General features: G+C 39.6%; 1 protein-coding gene across 1 annotated transcript in view; it reads left to right on the top strand.

Annotated features, from left to right (window-relative positions):
- The window catches only part of arfip1 (ADP-ribosylation factor interacting protein 1 (arfaptin 1)), a 31,997-nt gene extending 5,622 nt beyond the window's left edge, over positions 1–26,375 (top strand). Inside the window, exons 3-9 of the mRNA XM_057844527.1 lie at positions 2,012–2,104; positions 4,307–4,394; positions 14,519–14,631; positions 16,973–17,194; positions 18,739–18,896; positions 22,317–22,491; positions 24,220–26,375. Coding sequence (XP_057700510.1) covers positions 2,012–2,104; positions 4,307–4,394; positions 14,519–14,631; positions 16,973–17,194; positions 18,739–18,896; positions 22,317–22,491; positions 24,220–24,375 — 1,005 coding nt within the window. The 3' untranslated portion in view covers positions 24,376–26,375. The remainder of the gene's footprint in view (positions 1–2,011; positions 2,105–4,306; positions 4,395–14,518; positions 14,632–16,972; positions 17,195–18,738; positions 18,897–22,316; positions 22,492–24,219) is intronic.
- Positions 26,376–26,664: the final 289 nt, after the last annotated feature.

The raw sequence follows: 26,664 nt of genomic DNA, 5'->3' as shown, positions 1-26,664 counted from the left end.
GAGATACGCCAACATGTGCAGGAAGTATCCCGGAAATGCTACAAAATGAATACAAAGTGACCCCAAATGAACAGGAAGTGACCCGGAAATGCCCCAAAATCAACAGGAAGTCACCAATGAACTGAAAGTGGCCCGGAAATGCCCTAAAATCAACATTAAATGATCCAAAATGTAAAGGAAGTGACCAGTAAGTACCCTAAAATGACTAGGAAGTGACCCAAAAACAATAGAAAGTCACCCGGAAATGTCCCAAAATGAATACAAAGTGACCCAAAATGAACAGGAAGTGACCCAAAATGAAAAGGAAGTGACCCAGTAATGCCCCAAAATCAACAGGAATTGATTCTAAATTTACAGGAAGTGACCCAAAACCAACAGGAAGTGACCCGGAAATGCCCTAAAATCAACATGCATTGATCCAAAATGTACATGAAGTTACCCTGAGATACCCCAAAATGTACAGGAAGTGACCTAGAGGTGTCCCAAAATTATCAGGAAGTGACCCAGAGGAGGCCCAAAATCTACAGGAAGTGGCCCAAAAGTCCACTAAAATCAAGAAATTAACCAAAATGTACAGAAGGTGACCCGTAAGTACTCTAAAATGACAAGGAAGTGACCTGGAAATGCCCCTAAATGAATAAAAAGTGACCCAAAATGAACAGGAAGCGATCCAAAACCAACAGGAAGTGACCCAGAAAAGCCCCCAAATCAACAGGAAATGACCAATGAACAGGAAGTGGCCCAAAAGTCCACTAAAATCAACATGAAATTAACCAAAATGTACAGGAAGTGACCCATAACTACCCTAAAATAACAAGAAAGTGACCCAAAACCAATAGGAAGTGACCAAGAAATGCCCTAAAACGAATACGAAGTGACTCAAAATGAACAGGAAGTGACCCAAAACCAGCAAAAAGTGACCCAGAAATGCTCCAAAATCAACAGGAAGTGGCCCAGAAATGCCCCAAAATCAACCTGAAATAATCCAAAATGTACAGGAAGTGACCTGCAAGTACCCTAAAATGACAAGGAAGTGATCCAAAACCAACAGAAATGGACGCAGCAGCAACAAAAATGCCCTGAAAACAACAGGAAATAACTCAAAATTAACAGGAAGTGAATAGGAAGTAACATGGAAATACCCCAAAATCAACATAACATGGTTGTTGATGGGTTTCAGTCTTGTAATTGAATTACTGTGTGGTTAATATAAAAGGTTAAATACATTGGCTATCACCGTCGATGGCAGCCAATGATTTAAAAGGGAGTTTATGGCTGTACGCGAAGTCTTCTTATCTCCGAAGTGCTTCTTTTTCTGCCAGCCGGCGTCAAATAGCCCTTAAAATATTTATGCGTTGGTCACATGACACTGCACTCAAAGGAAAGTTTTTGCCCCACAGGTGACTGCCTGCCTTTATCACACATCGAAAATGTCTTTCCTTGTCATCCAATTAACTCTCTGTTGCCAGGCAGAGTTTGTCACATGCATTGTATACTTGTTTCTAGGCAGAATTTGTCAATTATTTTCCACTTAGAAGATAAATACAGTACTAGCGATTATTCTCATTGTCTGCCGGCCATCTTGGGTAGGGCGACAGCTCTGTTTTTCAGAGTGGTGTGCGTAGCTGGCGGCCATCTTGGGTAGGGCAACTGGCGGTTGAAAACTAAAGCGTGAGAGTAAATAATACATTTCGACTTAAAAACAAATATTTTAACATTCAGCATGAATCATAGCCACGTTTACCGTAATGATAATAATAAACTTTTCAACTCTATACTGAAAAAAAGTTTTAATGATTGAAAAAAACAAAAAATGAAATTGATCATAACTAAATTAAAACTGTTTAAATGAGTTGGTCACTAGTAGACATCCAATCCATTTGATGTGGGAGGGTGGTAGCGTTCGTCGCTAACGCCGCCGACTCCAGACAAGCTTTCAGCGATATTTATGTGTCCTCAAGATGGCAGCTTTTATCTAACAAGTGGACTTTGGTACACGCTCCGGTTACAGGAGGACGCCACGACAGAGGAATACCCGAGGAGCCCGGACGTCACCAGTAACGGAGACCTAGACGGGAGTCCGGAGGAGGACGTCTTTGGCGAGGTGAGGTGGCCTCGGATTTCACTTTCTCACAGGTAACTCGTTGCCTGCCATTGACAGCGCTGGATGTCCAATCCATTTGGACCGGGAGGGGGCGAATGGACGTTGGTTCAGTCCTCCCATGTTAAATGATGTCTGTTGTTGTCAATAGCCGGCAATGAGGTCATTTTCTTGAATACTTCCTGTTGATTTTAGAGCATTTCCCAGTCACTTCCTGTTCATTGGTTCCTTCCTGTTAAGTTTAGGGTAACTAATGGTCACTTGCTGATGATTTTGGGTCACTTCCTCAGGATTATAGGGCATTTCCCAGTCACTTCCTAGTGATTTAGTGTACCTCAAGATCACTTCCTTTTGATTTTGGGTCACTTCCTGTTGAGTTTAGGGCATTCCCCAGGGACTTCCTGTTCATTGGGCGCTCCCTGTTAATTTTAGGGTACTTAAAGGTTGCTTCCTGTTTATTTTGGGTCACTTCCTGTTAATCTTAGGGTACTTAAAGGTCACTTCCTGTTGATTTTAGGGCATATTCCGGTCACTTCCCGGTCATTGGCCGCTTCCTGTTCATTTTAGGGTACTAAAAAGTCATTGCCTGTTGATTTTGGGTCATTTCTTCATAATTTTAGGGCATTTCTTGGACACTTCCTGTAGTGTACTTCCACATCACTTCCTATTGATTTTGGGGCACTTCCTGTTGATTTTAGGTCACTTCCTCATGACTTCATGGCATTTCCCGGTCACTTCCTTTTCATTGGTCGCTTCCGGTTACTTTTAGGGTACTTAAAGGTCACTTGCTGTTGATTTTGGGTCACTTACTCATAATTTTAGGGCATTTCTGGGTCACCTTCCTTTGATTTAGTGTCCTTCGAGATCACGTCCTGTTGATTTTGGGTCATTTCCTGTTAATTTCAGGGTACTTAAAGGTCACTTCCTGTTCATTGGTCGCTTCCTGTTAATTTTAGGGTACTTAAAGGGCACTTCCTGTTGATTTTGGGTCACTTCCTTATGGTTTTAGTGCATTTCTGGGTCACTTCCTGTTGATTTAGCATCCTTCGAGATCACGTCCTGTTGATTTTAGGTCACTTCCTCATGATTTTAGTTCATTTCTGGGTCACTTCCTGTTCGTTGGTCGCTTCCTATTAATTTTAGGGTACTTAAAGGGCACTTCCTGTTGATTTTGGGTCACTTCCTCATGGTTTTAGTGCATTTCCGGGTCACTTCCTGTTGATTTTGGGTCATTTCAAGATCACGTCCTGTTGATTTTGGGTCACTTCCTCATGATTTTAGGGCATTTCCTGGTCGCTTCCTGTTAATTTTAGGGTACTTAAAGACCACGTCCTGTTGATTTTGGGTCACTCCCTCATGATTTTAGGGCATTTCCTGGTCACTTCCTGTTCATTGGTTGCTTCATGTTAATTTTAGGGTACAATGAGGTCACTTACTGTTGATTTTGGGTCACTTCCTGCATATTTGGGGCATTCCAGGGTCACTTCCTCATGATTTTAGGGCATTTCCTAGTCACTTCCTGTTCATTGGTCGCTTCCTGTTAAGTTTAGTGTACAATAAGGTCACTTAGTGCATATTTGGGGCATTCCAGGGCACTTCTTCATGATTTTAGGACATTTCTGGGTTGCTTCCTGTTCATTGGTTGCTTCTTGTTGATTTTAGGGTACAATAAGCTTACTTAATTTTGATTTTGGGTCACTTCTTGCACATTTGAGGCATACCAGGGTCACTTCTTCATAGTTTTAGGGCATTTTTGAGTCACTTCCTGCACATTTTGGGGCATTCCAGGGTCACTTCCTCATGATTTTAGGGCATTTCAGGGTCACTGTCTGTTCATTGGTTGCTTCCTGTTACTTTTAGAGTGCAATAAGGTCACTTCCTGCACATTTTGTGCCATTTGAGGGTCACTAGCTGAACATTTTGAATCTTTTTCTGTTGATTTTTTGGTCATTTCTGTGTCCCTTCCTGTAGATTTTAGGGCCTTCTGGGTCACTTCCTGTCAATATTTATTTACTATTGAAAAGAATAAATAGGAATGTTTTGTCCAATTTTGGTGTGGCGTGAATTTTTGGAACACTCCAAATTTAAAATGTTACCTTTGACGCCGTTAGACGTCCTATCCGTTTGGACTGGGAGGGGCTGGTGCCAATCTTTAAAATTTATATTGGCATCAGCTACAACAATGACTGAATGCTTTTTTTGCAGGACTCTTCCTCCGGAGGGCTGGCAGTTACGGACCTCCGCCTCCCATCCTCCAACTATGCCCCCACGTCGGAAGTCGTCATCCAATCAGGTGGGTAGTCCGCCGGAACGACGCTGGCAGAAATGTCTGTCCAAATATCCAAATTAGGGCTGCAGCTATCGAATATTTTAGTTGTCGATTAATCGATGGACTAGTTAGTTCGAATAATCGGATAAGGAACATGAAAAATTAAATACCTGAGCTGAGCCTCGAACAGTATATATATGTATATATATATACAGTGGTACCTCTACATACGAATTTAATTCGTTCCAGGACCTTGTTTGTAAGTCGAAATGGTCGTATGTCGAGCAGGATTTTCCCATAGGAATACATTATAATTCCATTAATTCGTTCCAAAGCCTAAAAACATACACTAAATTCTTAATAAATACTGCTGGCACTGTTACAAATGACAATTAAACATAGAAAAACAAATAAGTTATAAATAAATAATTCAGAATAATATAAGAAGAAGAAGAAGAATTAATAATTCTTCCTGAAAATAATGTAACGAATCGGATTCTAATATGGCGGACACTTTTTCCTGTCCCTGAACGCACCGCGAAGGTGACGTCTCCAGTGAGATAGGTCGGTGCGGTAGAGATAATACTTTCGTTTTCCTGAGAGCAGTCAACTGCTTAAGACAATGAGCGTTTTGTGTTGGATAAGTTCTTAAATAAATGATAAAAACGTGACAAAGCTGGCGATTTCCTTGGCAATGTTACCACAATAATAATTGTCACCTTAACTTATAAATAGTGGCAAACGGTGGTCATAAGAGGACCATGGAGCTGTATTGTTGAGCCAGTTCAGGGACGCGCACCCCAAGCTCATATTTTTCTATAACTTGCATCTTCATTTCAAAGGTAAGCATCACTTTTTTCCTTGTTTCTCCAACTGTATCAACTTTTTTTGAAAACTGTGTTGATTTCTCACATAAGAAAATCCACCGTGGGTTCGTTTGCAGTGCTGTCATGTCGTCGTATTTCGAGCAACTCGTCGGATGTAGAAACAAATGGCGGCTCAAATTTTACGTCGGATGTCGAAAAGATCGTGTGTCGAAGTGATCGTATGTAGAGGTACCACTGTATATATATATATATATATATATATAAAAATTTAAAATGAGGATCTATGTACAACAAAAGAACAATTGGCTAACTTACATAGAAAAAGTCCGTTAGCTTAAATGCTATAAAATGGTTTTTTTTTTTTTTTTTTTTTTTGCAATGCTCTTAACAAATGGTTCAGACACATATTCCCACAAAAAAACGGCTAAATATACCTATAAACAAAATTATGTATGCATTAAAAAACCTTAGCTCGAACAAAAACATAGCTTACGTTGGTCTTGACAGGGAGCGGTTGGATTCAGCCATGTGAAAAGAGGCAGACCAGAGGGCAGTGTATCCACCCTAATCAATAAAACTAAATGCAAACACTTTCAAAATAAACCATTACAACGCCACTTTAATTACAACGCCACTTTAATTAAACGAATACTCGAAGCAACAAAATTTAATTTGAATCTTTTTTTTTTCTAATCGAATACTCGACTTAATTGATTAATCGTTGCAGCACTAATCCAAAGTTTTTTTTTATTTTTAGTATTTGTTTGAATTAGTCAAAGGGGCCAAATGTAAGCTTGGTGGCCAAAAATGGTACTGGAACCAGGATGAAACTAAGTGACGCGCTTAGCAATTTCAGTTCACATAAAAGGGGGCGGTGACCAGAGTCAAACACTACTTCACGGAGGAAGAATGCGCGATGATCATGCGGAATTATGAGGAATTAAAATCCACCCCCACTGCGAAATCCAACACCGCTTCGGCGAGTAGAGCGCAACGGGTCTGTTGACAGCGAATTTACAGATCGTGTGATTTGTGAATGCGTCAATATGCCAGTTTACTTATGTCCATGAAAAGAAATAAAGCCTGCTGTCAGGACAATAAAATAAGATTTGGTACATTAACAGTAAGAAATAATTGTCACACATCACCACACGAAACAGGATGATTGTATGTTTAGTCCCCTTGACTGTACGAATACGTATGTTCTTTTTTTTAGTTTGGGCCTAAAAAATCCGAGTCCGATCAATAAACTTGATTTGCAGGCCCGAGCCCGACAACCCCCCCCCCCCCCCCCCCCCAAAAAAAAAAAAAAAAAAGTTATATTTGTGAGGACTCAGGAGAAGAAGGAAATGCGGGGATGCCATGCGTTGTTGCGTAAATAAAAGCCCGTCTTTTGTAGCAATTTTTCACAGTTAAACAAGACTGTAAGATGCATATTCAATAAACATTTATATCTTTTATATTTGTGCGTCTGTCCTATCAGTGGATTTGACATTTAATTTAATCTCCTCCAGTTGGCAGAAAAAAACACAAGTTTTCTCAATGTTTAAATAGTCTACATATTTCTATGATTATTATAAATGCATCAATTTGAAGCGTTTCCATACCCCACTCCGAATCGCACGGCATATTCAACATCACCGATGGAATACATATATTGTCCCTGGCGAAAGAGCGCACGGACAGGCACACACAATCTGCGCGGTTGTGAGGGCCTGACTCGGCGGGTTACATTAGTGACGTCTGCTGCCTAGATCAGTTGGCACAGGTAAAGAATTCCCTCAGCTGAAAATCTATACCTTTCATGGAGAACATCTTCCGAGTACGCCAGCGGATTCTGGCGGTCCCGAAATACCCGTGCCCTCCGGAGAGAGCCCCTCACAATCCGCGCGCCAATGTCATATGGGTCGTCCAAGTACGCTGTCATTGTCAGGAGGACACATCCGCGGAGGAGTGCTGTTTAAATAGAGCGTGGTTAATTGGAATCCTGATGTTAAGCAAGATCTAACTCTGAGACGACCAGGTTTGGCGTGTGGCGTGTGTTGCCATGGCAACACTTCTCGGTTCCAACATATCCACCTTTCGTAGTCTCGCATAGCCGCGAACTTACGTCGCACGTGATAAAGTTACTCTCGAAGTTACCCTGCTAAGCCAGAAAACCGGCTTCGTAGTATAGGCCACTGATAGGATTTGGAGTTTTTGCAGTGTTCAAAATAAATGTATGATACAGGCTGTATTGGAGCACATTAGGGACCAGTGCTACTTGGTGTTTTATCCAGCAATGACTACTGAGCTAAAATTGATAGTTAGCATGATTAAGTTTTTATTTTACACCCTCATCACTCCACAATGCTATGTTATGTTAAAGCCTGTATGTAAGACACGTTAGCCACCCATCGACAGCGGTCATAATTAATTGAAACCTAGCCCTCCGCAGGGCTAACGTTACGTGAGCTAGTAGTGACAGTAACGTTAATCTTATTTATTAGCGCTTAGCGCTCTTTATTAGCGCTAAGCGCTCTACTGCTTTAAGATGGCGGCTGTTTACTAACGCTGCCCAGACGCAGCCAAGTCTATCATTTCGCATCTAGTTCAACATACATGTGATCTCTATGAGACGCATCAGACGCTACCTGTACCAACGTAGCATCGTGCGGGCTAGTATTTAGCAACGTCGGCGTCGTTTGTGGCGGCTGTCGGCTGAAGTAAGTTTTTTTTTTCCTTCTTCCTCTCCGCACGTGACAGCGTGTCCCGCATTAAAAGTAGTCCGAGCAAAATGTGATGCTTAGAGCTGTCAAAATAAACAATTACTCGAGGTGAATAAAATTACTCGGATCAGTTTTTAAACTCGAGTTACTCGAGTTGCTCGAGTACTCGTTTCAGCTCTAGATACAGTGCCTTGCAAAAGTATTCGGCCCCCTTGAATCTTGCAACCTTTCGCCACATTTCAGGCTTCAAACATAAAGATATGAAATTTAATTTTTTTGTCAAGAATCAACAACAAGTGGGACACAATCGTGAAGTGGAACAACATTTATTGGATAATTTCAACTTTTTTAACAAATAAAAAACTGAAAAGTGGGGCGTGCAATATTATTCGGCCCCTTTACTTTCAGTGCAGCAAACTCACTCCAGAAGTTCAGTGAGGATATCTGAATGATCCAATGTTGTCCTAAATGACCGATGATGATAAATAGAATCCACCTGTGTGTAATCAAGTCTCCGTATAAATGCACCTGCTCTGTGATAGTCTCAGGGTTCTGTTTAAAGTGCAGAGAGCATTATGAAAACCAAGGAACACACCAGGCAGGTCCGAGATACTGTTGTGGAGAAGTTTAAAGCCGGATTTGGATACAAAAAGATTTCCCAAGCTTTAAACATCTCAAGGAGCACTGTGCAAGCCATCATATTGAAATGGAAGGAGCATCAGACCACTGCAAATCTACCAAGACCCGGCCGTCCTTCCAAACTTTCTTCTCAGACAAGGAGAAAACTGATCAGAGATGCAGCCAAGAGGCCCATGATCACTCTGGATGAACTGCAGAGATCTACAGCTGAGGTGGGAGAGTCTGTCCATAGGACAACAATCAGTCGTACACTGCACAAATCTGGCCTTTATGGAAGAGTGGCAAGAAGAAAGCCATTTCTCAAAGATATCCATAAAAAGTCTCGTTTAAAGTTTGCCACAAGCCACCTGGGAGACACACCAAACATGTGGAAGAAGGTGCTCTGGTCAGATGAAACCAAAATGGAACTTTTTGCCCACAATGCAAAACGATATGTTTGGCGTAAAAGCAACACAGCTCATCACCCTGAACACACCATCCCCACTGTCAAACATGGTGGTGGCAGCATCATGGTTTGGGCCTGCTTTTCTTCAGCAGGGACAGGGAAGATGGTTAAAATTGATGCAGCCAAATACAGGAACATTCTGGAAGAAAACCTGTTGGTATCTGCACAAGACCTGAGACTGGGACGGAGATTTATCTTCCAACAGGACAATGATCCAAAACATAAAGCCAAATCTACAACGGAATGGTTCAAAAATAAACGTATCCAGGTGTTAGAATGGCCAAGTCAGAGTCCAGACCTGAATCCAATGGAGAATCTGTGGAAAGAGCTGAAGACTGCTGTTCACAAACACTCTCCATCCAACCTCACTGAGCTCGAGCTGTTTTGCAAGGAAGAATGGGCAAGAATGTCAGTCTCTCGATGTGCAAAACCGATAGAAACATACCCCAAGCGACTTGCAGCTGTAATTGGAGCAAAAGGTGGCGCTACAAAGTATTAACGCAAGGGGGCCGAATAATATTGCACGCCCCACTTTTCAGTTTTTTATTTGTTAAAAAAGTTGAAATTATCCAATAAATTTTGTTCCACTTCACGATTGTGTCCCACTTGTTGTTGATTCTTGACAAAAAATAAAAATTTTATATCTTTATGTTTGAAGCCTGAAATGTGGCGAAAGGTTCAAGGGGGCCGAATACTTTTGCAAGGCACTGTATATACCGTTTGAGGCACAGCCGATCCACATCCTATTACTCGATTATTGGAACTAAATAGTTAATCGATTAATCGACTACTGAAATAATCGATAGCTGCAGCCCTAATTACGATTAATTTTAAAGCTGTAATTAACTCGGTTAAACATTTTAATCGTTTGACAGCCCTAGTTTTTGTGAATTAATAAGCGTCAACAAAAAAGTCATTGCTAAATTAGTAAAAGCAGTTTTTTTATTATTATTATAAGTCGACTAATCGTAAAAATAATCGGCTGACTTATCGGGAGAAAATTAGTCGTTTGGGACAGCCTTACCAGAACATATTTCCTCCACACCCTTCTCACTTTTTTAACTGCTGACCAGAGGTTGCGCTAGACTTTTTCGTTGTCTGTCATTTTGACTGACAGGGTCATAAAAATCCGGTCATAATCTATTTTTTCCCGTCAATTAAATTTTTAAAATGATGATAATGACATTGTGGTGACCCTTTGTTTGGCATAATTCACCTTCCGTACTTGTGTGTCCATTTGGCCGAGCGCGTTACCAGCTACGACAGTCACGTGACAGAGACACTTAAGAGCCGCGCGCGGTCTCCTCACTATCCACTCGCTCTCGCTATATGATTGGCCGAAGAGTTGAAATGCTCTCCCGCGAAATGCCCGTTTAAAAATGTTCCCGTTGTTACTTCTTGCGTTCGCTTATAAGTGCCCATTTAAAAAGGAAAAGCGATGGATGATACTACACACAGAGCGTATTATTAACAAATGTTAAAGTTGTATAATCATATAGCGAGAATAAGGAACGTCACTGACAAGCGCAGGCCCCCGCGAGTGGATAGTGAGGGGTCTAGGATAGTGCGCCTACAGCTAACAAGACTCTTAACATTGCATACCGCTTCAACATATTCAATAGTATTTGGTTTTCATTCATTTTAAATTCTGTCCGAACAAGCTTAACAGAGAATCCACACCGTGCCATCACACATCAAGCAGATGAATATGTAACTTTTTCTCCGCAGTGACAAAAACAGCTAACTGTGGCCCCAGTAGGTAGGTAGCTTACCATATGTAGCATATGGAACAATGAAATGAACAGTTCACCTGCTCTGGCCTGAACGTAGTCTCACACTTTCCTCCTGGTGCGCATGGACTTGAATTGCGTGCCCGCTTGTGCAGTCCCTGTTTTTTCACCTCTTTTATCAACACCATCGTTGTTTTGGGGCTTTTTGAAGAAACTTCGGACACTCAGTTGCCTTGACATTTTTCAGAATAAGGCCAACGACGTCATGCATCAAGAGAGACAATAGCTAATTAATAAACTCACTCGCCACCCTGTGGTCTGGGGTGTGAATTGCAACCGGTCAAAATGACGGATGGATTTCAGTTTTTTCCGTCACCGTTTTAAAAAATCGGTCAACGACGGAAAATATTCGGTTAACGCGACCCCTGCTGCTGACCCATTTTCGTGCCTGAAAACGGGCTGAGTATTCATGTTTAAAATGGGAAAATCTCGACATAAATGGTGAGATCTGCGTTCATAGTATTTACCAAACACGTCGCTTGAATGTCCAGTAAATGTGTACAAATGTAAAATAATTACTGTAGTAGACGTCAGTGGCAGCCAATGACGTATTTGTTTGTGTGTAGAGAGGATGATTGTCTTTTGCACAATGTTTGAAGTGAAGGAACCTCCTCCTTTGCTTTTCATGCTCCTGTTAGAAATGCAAATTGGAGTGAGGGGTTGCCATGGCTCTTTCCCACACCTGTGCCGCACAGGCTTGGCTAATTAGAAACAAACAAACAAACTCCCGGGCGTGCAAAAGGTTCTTCTTCTTGGCTCTCACTGTACCGGCTTTTACTCACGCAATATTCCAAGTCATTGTTTACTCATTGGCTGCCGCTGACATCCAGTCCGCCTGCCCATTTTTTTTTTTTATTAATCTTTATTTTAGTTTTATTCCTTCATTCTAGTGCTGCAACGATTAATCGATTAACTCGAGTATTCGATTACAAAAACAAGATTCAAATTAAATTTTGCTGCTTCGAGTATTCGTTTAATTAAAGTGGCGTTGTAAAGGTTTATTTTGAAAGTGTTTGCATTTAGTTTTATTGATTTGGGTGGATACACTGCCTTATAGTCTGCCTTATTTCACATGGCTGAATCCAGGTGCTCCCTGTTAAGACAAACATAAGCTAAGTATTTCTTTGAGCTAATGTTTTTTTTTTAATGCATTCGTAATTTAGTTTATAGGTATATTTAGCCTATTTTTCTGGGAATATGTGTCCGAACCATTTGTTAAGAGCAAAGTTTAATTTTATAGCATTTAAACTAGCTGACTTTTGCTATGTAAGTTAGCCTATTGTTCTTTTGTTTTACATGGATCCTCATTTATTTATTTTTTATATCGTTGGAGGCTCAGCTTGGGTAAATTTTTCATGTAGCTTATCCTATTTCTCAATTATTCCAACTAATGGTTCATCGATTAATCGACTACTAAAATAATCGATAGCTGCAGCGCTAATTCATTCATTTCATCTTCCAGACCGCTTAACCTGAGCTGGTTAGCAGCCAGTTGCAGTATTAATTTTTTGATTTATAGACATTAATAAAGTGGAAAAGTACGATTTTCAAGTTTTTTTTAATTATTTTCAGTTTCGATCAGTATTTTTTAACTAAAAGAGGGGGGAAATCAGTATTTCCATGATTTTATCATTATTTAAATTTATATTTTAATTTGTTTTTTTTTCTCCAATTTTTAAAAAATTGTTCAGTTTTGATCAGTTTTTTTTTTTATTAAAAAGGGGGGGAAATCGGAATTGTCATGATTTTATCATTATTTAAATTTATATTTCAATTAGGTTTTTTTTCAATTTTTTAAAAATTATGTTCATTTTTTATCAGTTTTTTTTTATTAGAAAGGGGGGGAATTTGTATTTTCATGATTTTATCATTCAAATTTGTATTTTAATTAGGGCTGTCAAACGATTAAAATTTTTAATCGAGTTAATTACAGCTTAAAAATTAATTAATCGTAATTAATCGCAATTAATCGCAATTCAAACCATCTCTAAAATATGCCATATTTTTCTGTAAATTATTGTTGGAATGGAAAGATAAGACACACGACGGATATATACAAACAACATACTGTACATAAGTACTGTATTTGTTTATTGTAACAATAAATCCACAAATGGCATTAACATTTTTTCTGTTAAAGTGATCCACGGATAGAAAGACTTGTAGCTCTTAAACGATAAATGTTATAGTTACAAGTTATAGTAATTTTATATTAAAACCCCTCTTCATGTTTTCGTTTTAATAAAATTTGTAAAATTTTCAATCAAAATTAGAGTTAATATAATAATAAGAAGAATAAAAATAACAATAATAAAAATAGAGTGACCAAAGTTTTATGTGTATTTTGCATAGCGATTTTGATATGGAATGCCAGTTCATTTTGCATTGTTGTTTAAGAATAGGGCCTCATTACTATAGACTGAAGTGCTTTTCTTTTTGTGAATTTTTTTTTTTTTTGGGAGAGATAGGAATATTATTTTTGTTGTGCTTTCACTAAACGATACTTGTTCTCCCCACTGTATGTTTGTTGTGAAGGAGTTGCCAATAAACGGCGCGGTCCAAAGAACGCCTGTGTCCACTCGCCTTTACTGTATTAAATATATCTGTACATATCTTACCCAAAATACAACAAGAGACACATAATTGCCACTAAAAGAAAGAAAACTTACCGAAATATGTGTGGAGCACAAATAGCAATTTGCGTTGCATTGTGAATACAGCATAAACGTCTCACAACTACTAATTCTCCCACGTTTTGAAGAAATAACATGAGTATGGAATGGCGCTGCCCCCAATCGGCCGGTGGCATTCTCTTCACTCTTAATGTCCATAAACGGCCTCATTGTATAATCTGTTTGAAGCAATATGCGAGATGGTCATTCACCCAAGCGCCAGCAGAGGGCGGCAAAACTCCATAACAACAAGTGAGCTTTTCACTGAACAGTCATTTAAATCTGTCTGAGCGGGACATCTGCGTTAATTGCGTCAAATATTTTAACGTGATTAATTTAAAAAATTAATTAACGCCCGTTAACGCGATAATTTTGACAGCCCTAATTTTAATTAGTTTTTTTATTCATTTGTATTTTGAAAGGTTGTCACTCGTCAGTCATGCGCAGTATTTTATTTTTTTATTTTAAGAAATTAATAAACCCCGCCAAAAACTTGTTTTATTTTTTTAATTTTGTTTTTCACTTTTAATCTGTTTCTTCAATAAAAAAGGCAATTTTAACTTTTTTTTGTTTAAATTAATTTGTATTGAAATGAACTTTTAGTATTTTAAATACTAATAAAGAAAGTGGAAAAAATTGGATATAATGATTTTTTTTTTATTACTATCAATCTGTTTTTTAAAATAAAAAATCCGTATTATTATTTTGTCATTGATTTAAATTTGTATTGAAATTAATTTGCATTTTTATTTATTCATATCTTAAATAAACTAAGTGGGAAAAAATAGTCTAAATTAAATTTTTTAAATTCTAATTATCTATAAAAATGTAATTTTTATTTAGAAAAAAAAAAAAAACTTGAAATATGCTGTTTTTTGGGTCAGTTTTTTTTTTAATCACTTTTTTTCGCCACCTACATCCCAGTCAAATTGGATTGGCCGTCTATTGCCGTCAATGGCACTGAAACACAATCATCCCTAGTACCACTAGTAGCACTGGACAAATAGTACTACAAGAGCAGCGTGACTAAAGTAACTAAACTGTTGTGGTCGACGGCGGCGGCGCAGAAGCGAGCCAAAGGCAGCCGGTGAGCGGGGCGCTGGTCTTGTCTGAAGACGTCAAGAGTCCGACAATGGAGAAACTAGATCTGGTCAGAAAGTGGAGCATCAACACGTATAAAGTAAGTCATAGCACAATCAATTTATTTTCTTTTCAAAAACCAAAGAGGATTTATTCTCATTTTTCTGTGAAAATAAATACCATATTTTTCAGACTGTAAGTCATGCATTTCTTTTGTCATTTGTTTGTCTCAGGGTGAGACTTATATATGAAATGATAAAATATGGGGTGGGTACCTCACGATAGGATAGGCTATGCAAGGGTCACGCTGACGATTTTCTCATCATACGGCGATATAATCATTATTAAAGGTATTCTAAAATGCAATAAATATATGGAAAAACAAGCTCTTTTCATCCTCCTGACATTAGTTTAGTAGACGCCTAATCCGTTTGACCTGAGAGGGAGCCCATCCCTCCCGCTTCAAACAGATTGGACGTCTATGGCCGTCACTGGCAGCCATTGAGTTCATTTTGGGGCATTTCAGGTCATTTCCTGTTGATTTTGGGGCGTTTATAGGTCACTTCCACTTCCTTTTGGATTACTAAACGGGAAGTGACCTCAAATCATATTGTAATTCATGATAATAAATATTTTTTAGGTTATAATTATTATGTAAAAATGTGATATTTATGTAAAAATGTGATGATCATGTAAAAATTATGTAAAAGCGTGATAATTAGCATGTTAAAATGAGATAATTAGCATGTAAAAACGTGAAATGTAAAAAACTGATTACTAGCATGTAAAAATGTGATATGTAAAACTAAAAAGGTGAGACTATTATGAAAAAATTTGATAATGATGTCAATTCGTGAGACAATCATGTAAAAACTTGATAATTTGCATGTAAAAATGTGATACTAGCATGTAAAAGCATGACACTATCGTATAAGAATGTGATATTTAGCATGTAGAAACGTGAAACGTAAAAATGTGATAACTAGCAAGTAAAATGTGATAATTATCATGTAAAAACGTGATACAATCATTTACAAATGTGATACTATCATGTAAAAAGTGATAACTAGCATGCAAAATGTGATAATTAGCATTTAAAAACATCAAATGTAAAAACGTGATAACTAGCATGTAAAACCGTGGTAACGGAAAAACGTGATAACTTGCATATAAAAATGTGACATGTAAAAAGGTGATCAGTATCATTTAAAAATGTAATAATTAGAATTTGAATGTGATTATTAACATGTAAAAAGGTGATAATTAGCATGTTAAAATGTGATAATTAGCATGAGAAAACGTGATAATTGGAACGTACAAATGTGATAATTAGCATGTAAAAACATGATAATTAGCATGTAAAAATGTAATATGTAAAAAGGTGATTAGCATGTTAAAACGTGATAATTAGCATGTAAAAATGATAATTAGCATATAAAAACGTGATAATTACAATTTAAAACGATAATTGGCACGTAAAAAAATATACATGTAATAAGTAACAACTAGCATGTAAAAATATGATAATTAGCATTTAAAAAGACGAAATGTAAAAATGTGACAACTAGCATGTAAAAACATGATTAGCATATAAAAATGTGATGATTAGCATGCAAAAATGTGATAAGTGGCGCCGTAGAAACGTGATACTATCACGTAAAAAGTAACAGCTTGTAAAAATGTGAAAATTGTCATTTATAAACATGAAATATAAAACGTGATAACAGGCATGTAAAAATGTGATAACACATAGAAGCGAGAAAAGTAAAAACTAGCATGTAATATGTGATATGTAAAAAGATGAGTCCCATGTAAAACATGAAATTTAAATGGGTAATATAATGTAAAAACATGATAATTAGCATGTAAACAATTAAAATTAGCATATATAAACGTGATAATTAGCATGTAAAAATTTGATTATTAGCATTTAAAAATATGAAATGTAAAAATGTGATAACTTGCATGTAAAAATGTGATAATTAACATGTAAAAATGTGATCTATAAAAAGGTGACAACTAGCATGTAAAGATGTGATAACTAGCATGTAGAAATGTGATACGTAGCATGTAAAAACGTGATAATTGCATGTAAGAACGTGAAATGTAAAAACGTGATAACTAGCATGTAAAAATGTGATACTGGACTTTTTTTTTTCTTCTGTTAAGTGGCAGCAATACGCTTCCGTATTAACTGGAACAGTAGAAATAATTGGCACAGAACACGATAACTTGATAACATGAACGTTCTTTACATCCTGAGCGAGCGCCACAATGCCTGAGGCTGTTCCTATTGCTCTGTTCCACCCGCAAAGGTTGATGGATAACTTGCTAGGGCTCATTACTGAGAGTAGTTAGCCTGTGTGCTGCGTTCAATAAAACAAACTGTTTCTTTCCCATTTTTGAAGTGATGCGAATTTGTGAAACTGCTCGTTTTCCAGTGCACGCGGCAGATCCTGTCGGAGAGGCTGGGTCGCGGCTCCAAGACGGTGGACCTGGACCTGGAGGCCCGGATCGAGGTGCTGCGCGACAACAAGCGCAAGTACCAGCACCTCATCAAGCTGGCGCAGACGCTGGCCGCCCAGCTGGCGCCCGTATTGCGTACGCAGAAGCAGCTGGGCGACGCGTTCGCCGACCTGAGCCTCAAGACGCCCGAGCTCCACGTGGGTCCTGCCGCCATCTCCTCGATTGATGGCCATCGCGAATGAACTTCATTTGCTGCCACCCTTCCGCTTCAAACAGTTGGGACGTCTACTCGTGATAACATTTCAATTGGCGACAGAAGCATGAAGACCTTTCATTGCCCCTACCAACATGGCCGCCCATAGAGGCAACGTTCCCAATAAAAGTCAATGCATTAACTTTAAAATGAAGTCATAACGAGCTAAAATGAACTATGTCAAAGCATCTGCTTTAACTCAGTGGCTGTTTGATGGCAGTAGGTGTCCAACCCGTTTGTAGTGGGAGGGTTGGCAGCCAATGAAGGCCACCCTCCCGCTTAAAATGAATTGGATTGATGATCTTTTCCGCTTGACGACAACAGCATGAAAAGGCTTTTCATCGGCCCTACCAAGATGGCTGCCCTAAAGCCACGTTTCCATCATAGTCAATGTACTGACTTTAAAATTAGGTCATAACTAGCTCATTTTAACAATGTCAATGCATTTGCTTTAACTCATTGGCTCCCATTGACGGCAATAGACGTCCAATCGGTTTGAAGCGGGAGGGTGGCCACCCACCCGCTTCAAATGGATTGGACGTTTACTTGTGGTGAACTCAATTGATGGCGAAAACATGAAAAGACCTTTTGTCGCCCTTACCAAGATGGCCGTGCTGAGGCGACGTTCCCATAAAAGTCTATCAAATGACAGTGAAAGGAAGTCATAACTAGCTAATTTGAACAACTTCAAACCATCTGCTTTAACCCATTGGCTGCTGAAGGGCAATAGGCGTCCAATCAGTCTGTCGCGGCAGGGTTGGCAGCCATTGAGCAAACAACGTTCATTGGCTGCCACGCTCCCACTTCAAATGAATTGGAGGTAATGAACTCCTGAAAAGGCTTTTCTTCGCCCCTACCAAGATGGCCGCCCTACGGCTACGTTTCCATCAAAGTCAATGAATTGACTTTAAAATGAAGTCATAACTAGCTCAATTTAACAGCGTCAAAGCATCTGCTTTAACTCACTGGCTCCCACTGACTAATGGACGTCAAATCCGTTTGAAGTGAGAGGGTTGGCAGCGAATAAATGAATGTTTATTCACTGCCAACCTCCCGCTTCAAATGAATTGGACATTTACTTGTTTTGAACTCAACTGACGGCAAAAACGTGAAGACCTTTAGTCGCCCCTACCAAGATGGCCGCCCTGAGGCAACATTCCCATAAAAGTCAATGCATTGACATTAAAATGAAGACAAAACTAGCTTATTTCTCATCTTATTTCTAAGTATCTTCAATGTAATCAGTAGTGGCCATTGATGGCGCTAGACGGCCATGTTGGTAGGGCCGACCTTCCCATCAAAGTCTATGCGTTAACACGAAAATGAAGTCATAATTAGCTTATTTCTCAACTGGTTTGTCTCGGCAAAATCACCTGTTAATTTCTCAGAGATTGCCACAGATGGCGCGAGATGTCCAATCCGTCTGAAGTGAGAAGGTCGGCAGCTTCCAACCCTATGGAATACTCATTTGTTTTTTGGGTTCCTCAGGAGGAGTTTGCGTTCAACGCCGAAACCCAAAAGCTTTTGTCAAAAAATGGCGAGACGTTGCTGAGCGCCATAAACTTCTTCATCGACAGCGTCAACACTCTGGTGGACAAAACCATCGAGGACACCATCATCAACATCAAGCAATACGAGCTCGCCAGGTACCCTTTTGCTCCTTTACATTTGCATTTCCTGCATCACTTCCTGTTGGTTTTGGGCAACTTCCTGTTTAGTTTTGGGGACGTATAGGTCACTTTCTACGGATTTTGGGTCACTTGCTGTTCACTGGTTGACTTCCTGTTGATTTTGTTTGGGGCATTTCCGGGTCACTTCCTGTTGGTTTTGGGTCACTTCCTGTTCATTTTCGGGCATTTTTAGATCACTTGTTCCTTTTTCGTTGGTTTTGGGTCACTTCCTATTGACAATGCGGCATTTCCAGATCACTTCCTGTATATTTTGGATCATTACCTGTTGATTTGATAGAATTTTCTGCATCACTTCCTGTTGGTTTTGGTCACTTTTTACATTTCAGAGCATTTCTTGTTGGTTTTGGGGCATCTCCTGGTCACTTCCTGTATATTTTGGATCAGTTCCTGTTGGTTTTAGGTTACTTTCTTATGATTTTGGGGCATTCCCAGGTCACTTCCTGTACATTTTTGATCGTTTCTGGGTCACTTGCTGTTCATTGGCAACTTCCTGTTGATTTTTGTGGCGTATCTGGGTCGTTTCTTGTTGATTTTTGGTCCTTTGCTGTTGATTTTGGGTCACTTTTTTACATTTTGGAACATATGCTTTTGATTTTGGGGCACTTCTGGGTCATTTCCTGTTGGTTTTGGGTCACTTCCTGTACATTTCTTTGTTCATTTCTAGCTCACTTGCTGTTCATTGGTCACTTCCTGTTGATTTTGGGTCATTTCCGGGGCATATACTGTTGGTTTTGGGTCACTTTTTTTACGTTTTGGAGCATTTCCTGTTGATTTTGGGGCACGTCTGGGTCATTTCCTATTGGTTTTGGGTCACTTCCTGTTTCTTTGTTCATTTCTAGCTCACTTGCTGTTCATTGGTGACTTCGTGTTGATTTTGGGTCATTTCCAGGTCATATACTGTAGGTTTTGGGTCACTTTTTTACATTTTGGAGCATTTCCTGTTGATTTTGGGGCACGTCTGGGTCATTTCCTGTTTGTTTTGGGTCACTTCTTGTTGATTTTAGGTTACTTTCTTATGATTTTGGGGCATTCCCAGGTCACTTCCTGTACATTTTTGATCGTTTCTGGGTCACTTGCTGTTCATTGGTAACTTCCTGTTGATTTTAGTGCATATCCGGGTCATTTCTTGTTTATTTTTGGTCACTTGCTGTTGATTTTGGGTCACTTTTTTACATTTTGGAACATATACTTTTGATTTTGGGGCACTTCTGGGTCATTTCCTGTTGGTTTTGGGTCACGTCCTGTACATTTCTTTGTTCATTTCTAGCTCACTTGCTGTTCATTGGTCACTTCCTGTTGATTTTGGGTCATTTCCGGGTCATATACTGTTGGTTTTGGGTCACTTTTTTTACGTTTTGGAGCATTTCCTGTTGATTTTGGGGCACGTCTGGGTCATTTCCTATTGGTTTTGGGTCACTTCCTGTTTCTTTGTTCATTTCTAGCTCACTTGCTGTTCATTGGTGACTTCGTGTTGATTTTGGGTCATTTCCAGGTCATATACTGTAGGTTTTGGGTCACTTTTTTACATTTTGGAGCATTTCCTGTTGATTTTGGGGCACGTCTGGGTCATTTCCTGTTTGTTTTGGGTCACTTCTTGTTGATTTTAGGTTACTTTCTAATGATTTTGGGGCATTCCCAGGTCACTTCCTGTACATTTTTGATCGTTTCTGGGTCACTTGCTGTTCATTGGTAACTTCCTGTTGATTTTAGTGCATATCCGGGTCATTTCTTGTTTATTTTTGGTCACTTCCTGTTGATTTTGGGTCACTTTTTTACATTTTGGAACATATACTTTTGATTTTGGGGCACTTCTGGGTCATTTCCTGTTGGTTTTGGGTCACGTCCTGTACATTTCTTTGTTCATTTCTAGCTCACTTGCTGTTCATTGGTCACTTCCTGTTGATTTTGGGTAATTTCCGGGTCATATACTGTTGGTTTTGGGTCACTTTTTTACGTTTTGGAGCATTTCCTGTTGAATTTGGGGCACTTCTAGGTCACTTCCTGTACATTTCTTTGTTCATTTCTAGCTCACTTGCTGTTCATTGGTCACTTCATGTTGATTTTGGGTCATTTCCGGGTCATATACAGTTGGTTATGGGTCACTTTTTTACGTTTTGGAGCATTTCCTGTTGATTTTGGGGCACTTCCGGGTCATTTCCTGTTGGTTCTGGGTCACTTCCTGTACATTTCTTTGTTCATCTCTTGCTCACTTGCTGTTCATTGGAGACTTCCTGTTGATTTTGGTTAATTTCCGGGTCATATATTGTTGGTTTTGGGTCACTTTTTTACATTTTGGAGCATTTCCTGTTGATTTTGGGGCACGTCTGGGTCATTTCCTGTTTGTTTTGGGTCATTTCCTGTACATTTCTTTGTTCATTTCTAGGTCACTTACTGTTCATTGGTGACATCGTTTTGATTTTGGGTCATTTCCGGGTCATACACTGTTGGTTTGGGTCACTTCCAGTTCGTTTTAAGGCATTTCCAGGTTTCTGTTGATTTTGGGTTACTTTCAGATCATTTCGGGGCATTCCCAAGTCATTTCGTTATCATTTATGGGTTACTTGCTATTCATTGAGGACTTCCTCTTGATTTTGGGGCATTTCCAAGTCACTTTCTGTTGGTTTAGGGTCACTTCCTCTTTATTTTGGTACCTATCAGTCACTTCCTCTTTATTTTGGCTACCTTTTTACATTTTGGAGCATTTCCTGTTGATTTTGGGTCACTTCCAGTTGGTTTTGGGTCACTTCCTGTCCATTTTTGGGCATTTCCAGGTCACTTGTTGCTGTTGCGTCGCTTTCTCTTGATTTTGGGTCGCTTCCTATTGACGACGGAGCATTTTTAGGTCACTTCCTGTTCGTTTTAGGTTACTTTCTGTCGTTCTTGGGGAATTTACTGGTCATGTTCTGTTGATTTTGGGTTACTTTTTGATGATTTCAGGGCATATCAGAGTTACTTCCTGTATGTTTTTGATCATTTCCTGTTGGTTTTGGGGCATTTCTGGGTGACTTCCTTTTCAGTGGTGACTTGCTGTTGATTTTTGGGGAATTTTATTGTCACTGTTCATTTTAGGGCATTTCAGATCACTTCCTGTTGATTTGGGGTCACTTTTTATTGCTCTTGGGAGACTTACAGGTCAGGTTCTGATGATTATGGGTTACTTTCTGATGGTTTTGGGTCACTTCTGTTAATAATGGGGCAATGCAAAGACATTACTTTTTCCTAAAAGTGTCATTTTTTTTTTCTATGGTATGGAGTATTTTTAGGCCTCTATTAATGTGGTCTTAGCTAAATGTTAGTCAAGAGTAGCCACTTGGATTTGTTTTGACGCGTACGGAGCTGCTTTGAAAATGTCGGTTGTCTTCTTCCTGCTTGTAGGGTGGAGTATGACGCGTACCGCACGGATCTGGAGGAGCTGAACCTGGGTCCGCGCGACGCCACCACGCTGCCCAAGATAGAGCTGGCGCAACAGCACTACCAGACGCACCGCGACAAGTACCAAAAAATGCGCGACGATGTCTCTGTCAAGCTCAAGTTCCTGGAGGAGAACAAGGTCTGTAGACGGCGTGAGGCGTCCAATCCATTGGCGATCGGGCGGATTGGTTGTCTTGCGCCGTCAACAACAGCCAGGGGCTATTTATTAAATGGCAATAAATACACTTGCATTGCTAATTAACTTATTAACTAAATAGATCAGAATTGCCATTTTCATGTTTGTAGTTTTCCCGTTATGACTTTAACTGATTTCCAGGTGACTCCCATTTTGGTTAATTTCCTATTGATACTGGAGCATTTTTGGGCCACTTAGTGTTGATTTTTGGGGCATTTTTGCGTTGGTCAGTGTTGATTTTGGGGTATTTTTATTGTCACTTGGTGGTAGTTTTGGCTCTATTCCTAATGATTTTGGTGCATTTTTGGGTCACTTCTTGTTTTTTTGGGTCACTTTGTCATGGCCTTGGGGCATTTTTGGGTCACCTGTTTTTTTTGGGGGGGTCATTTAGTGTTGATTTTTGGTCACTTCCATTGGTTTTGGGCATTTTCGGGTCACTTATTGTTGATTTTGGGTCACTTACTATTGATTTTGGGGTCACCTGTTTTTTTTTTAGGACATTTAGTGTTCATTATTGAACAGTTACGGGTCACTAAGTGTTGATTTCGTGTCACTTCCTATTGATTTTGGTGCATTTTTGGGTCACTTAGTGTTGCTTTAAAGGGCATTTTGGGGTCACTTAGTGTTGATTTTGGATCACTTACTATTGATTTTGGGGTCACCTGTTGTTTTTTTAGGTCACTTAGTGTTCATTATTGAACATTTACGGGTCACTTAGTGTTGATTTTGAGTCATTTCCTATTGATTTTGGTGAATTTTTGGGTCACTTCTTGTTTTTTATGGTCACGTTGTATTGATTTTGGGTCATTTCGTAATGGTCTTGGGGCATTTTTGGGTCATTTGTTTTTTTTGGGTCATTTAGTGTTGGTTTTGGCTCACTTCCATTGGTTTTGGGGCATTTTCGGGTCACTTGTTTTTATGGGTCATTTTGTGGCGTTTTCGTGTCACTTAGTGTTCATTTTGGGTCACTTAATATTGGTCTTAGAAATTTTCAGGTCACCTAGTGTTGCTTTTAGGGCATTTTTGGGTCACTTAGTGTTGATTTTAAGTCACTTCCTACTGGTTTTGGGCCATTTTCAGGTAACCTATTGTTTTGGGGTCACTAAGTGTTGATTTTGGGTCGCTTTATTTTGATTTTGGGTCACCCACTTTTTTTGGGGCATTTTCAGGTCAGTTCGTGTTGATTTTGGGGCATTTTAGGGTCACTTAGTGTGGATTTTTGGTCACTTCCTATTGATTTTTGGATTACCTGTTTTTTTTCAGGTCATTTAGTGTTGACTTTGGGTCACTCCCTATTGGTTTTGGGGCATTTTCGGGTAACATGTTGTTTTGGGGTAACATTGTTGATTTTGGGTCACTTACTATTGGTTTTCGGGTCACGTAATGTTGATTTTAGGGCATTTTTGAGTCACCTGTTGTTTTGGGGTCAGTGTTGACATTTTCAGGTCACTTTGTGTTGATTTCGGGCCACTTACTATTGATATTTGGGGCATTTTCAGGTCACTTTATGTTGATTTTGGGGCATTTTTGGGTCACCTGTTGCTTTGGGGTCACTTAGTGTTGCTTTTGGGTCACTCCCTTTTGGTTTTGGGGCATTTTCGGGTCAATTTTTATTCATTCGGTCCTTTTTGTTTGGCTTTTGGTTCAACTTTTTAATTTTCGCTCTTGCAGGTGAAGGTGTTGCACAAGCAGCTGATGCTCTTCCACAACGCGGTGGCCGCCTACTACTCTGGCAACCAGCAGCAGCTGGAGCAAACTCTGCAGCAGTTCCACATCAAGTTGAAAGCGGGCGGCGCCCAGCGGCCATCTTGGCTGGAGGAGCACTGAGGGAAGCAAATGTTTTTAGACATTCAGCCAGTCGCCAGGATGAGACGGTGTCTAAAAAGTTTTGACAACGCGCATCTCCGAAATTCTCGACACTACAATCTTTCCAAAAGAAATGCACTTTGACGCCATTTGACAAATCTGCAGTAAGCGCGTGAAGATGCCAGAATTTCCGTTAAACAAATATACATGAAGCATTGGAGGAATACCTCAAAATGCATATAAAAAAATGTTGACTATAGAAAATTAACTTCGAATATCTTGAAGCTAAAAAAATTTAAAGTATTTAAAATTGATTATTTTTTGAAGTCAACATTTTCAGAAATAACAATTGTTTAAAAAATATGTATTCCTCATCCTATTTTTTAAAATGAGATATATACAAATATACATTTTACAAAATGTTTTCTTGGAATTTATGTATTTTTTCTTCTCCCTGTTTATCCCCACTCCATCTTTTTAATAAAAAATGTAAAGATTTTCCAATATATAGTTCTTAAATTTAATTTGTATATACTATAAATATTTAAAAAATATTTTTCAGGATTTTTCATGTACAAATCTATTCCCCCATTGCTTTTTAAATACAGTATATTTGTTGAATGTAAAATCAGGCACGAAATTGTAAAAAAATGCATTTTTGTAAGCAGCGTTATGAATGTCGGACGCCTTTTTTTTTTCTTTTTTTTTTTTTTTTTTACATTCCATATTTGTCTCTGTATCGATAATCAGAATGCATTGTCTGTCATTAACGGCGCTAGACGTCCAATCCAACGGAAGTGGGAGGTTTGGCAGCAAACGAACACCAGCCTCCCGCGTCTGACGGATTGGACATCTACTAGTGGAACAACTCACGACAGAAGCGTGAAAAGAGCTTTCATTGCCCCTACCAACATGGCGTCCAGGTAGCCATTTTGGTAAGGGCAACATGCCCATCGTTGCCACCCTCCCACAACCAACAGATTGGATGTCTGCTATTGATAAACTCATTAAGAATTGCAGGAAAATAATGAAAAGAGCTTTCATTGCCCCTATTAACATGGTGTCCGGGCGGCCATGTTGCTGGGGGCGACATACCCATCAAAGTCAATGCGTTGACATTAAAATTAAGTCACAACTAGCTTATTTCTCAACCGAAAGCATATGTTATGTACTCATTGGCTGACACCACTTCAAACGGATTGGACATCTATGAGTGATGAACTCATGGGTGGATGTGAGGGTGCATATTAGTCAGAGGAACAAATTTGATTTTCTTTTTAACTCATTGATTGCACTAGATAGCCAATCCATCGGAAGTGGGAGGCCTGGCAGTGAATGAACGAGTGTTTACTCACTGCCAGCCTCCCGCTTCCAATGGATTAGACGTCTACTAGGGATAAATTCACAGCAAAAGCATTAAAAGAAGTTTTATCGCCTCTACCAACATGGCGGCAAGGCTGGTCGGGGTCACATGCCCATCACTGCCACCCTCCCACTTACAAAGGATTTGATGTCCATTAGTGAGAAACTCATTGGGAGTTGCAGCAAAAGCCTCTACCAACATGGCGTCCGGGCGGCCATGTTGCTAGGGGCGACATGCCTATTAAAACCAATGCGCTGACATTAAAATTAAGTCACAACTGGCTTATTTCTCTACTAAAAGCATCTGTTATATACTCATTGGCTGCCATTGACAATGCTAGACGTCCAATCCGTTGGAAATGGGAGGCCTGGCACCAAATGAACGAATGTTTATAATAAGCTAGTTGTGATTTAATTTGAATGTCAACGCACTGACTTTGATGGGCATGTCGCCCCTAGCAACATGGCCGCCCGGACACCATGTTGATATGGGCGATAAAAGCTATTTTCATCCTTCTTCTGTGAGCTCACCACTAGTAGAAGTCCAATCCATTGGAAGCAAGAGGCTGGAATCAAATAAACGTTCGTTCATTCGCTGTCAGGCCTCCCACTTCTGACGGATTAGACGTCTAGCGCCGTCAATGTCAGTCAATGAGTATATAACAGATAGTTTTGGTTGAGAAATAAGGTAGTTGTGACTTAACTTGAATGTCAACTCATTGGTTTTAATAGGCATGTCGCCCCTAGCAACATGGCCGCCCGGACGCCATGTCGGCAGAGGCTTTTGCTGCGACTCCCAATGAGTTTATCACTAGTAGACATCCAATCCGTTGGAAGTCGGAGGCTGGCAGCGATGGGCATGTCACCCCTAGCAATCATGGCCGCCATGTTGGTAGAGGCAAGCTATTTGCATCCTTCTGCTGTGAGTTTATCACTAGTCGACGTCCA

This window comes from Corythoichthys intestinalis, chromosome 8 (assembly GCF_030265065.1).
Source record: "Corythoichthys intestinalis isolate RoL2023-P3 chromosome 8, ASM3026506v1, whole genome shotgun sequence".
Classification (NCBI taxonomy): Eukaryota; Metazoa; Chordata; class Actinopteri; order Syngnathiformes; family Syngnathidae; genus Corythoichthys; species Corythoichthys intestinalis.
The sequence above is the reverse complement of the archived record's forward strand: the minus strand, read 5'-3'. Positions and strand labels throughout refer to the sequence as shown.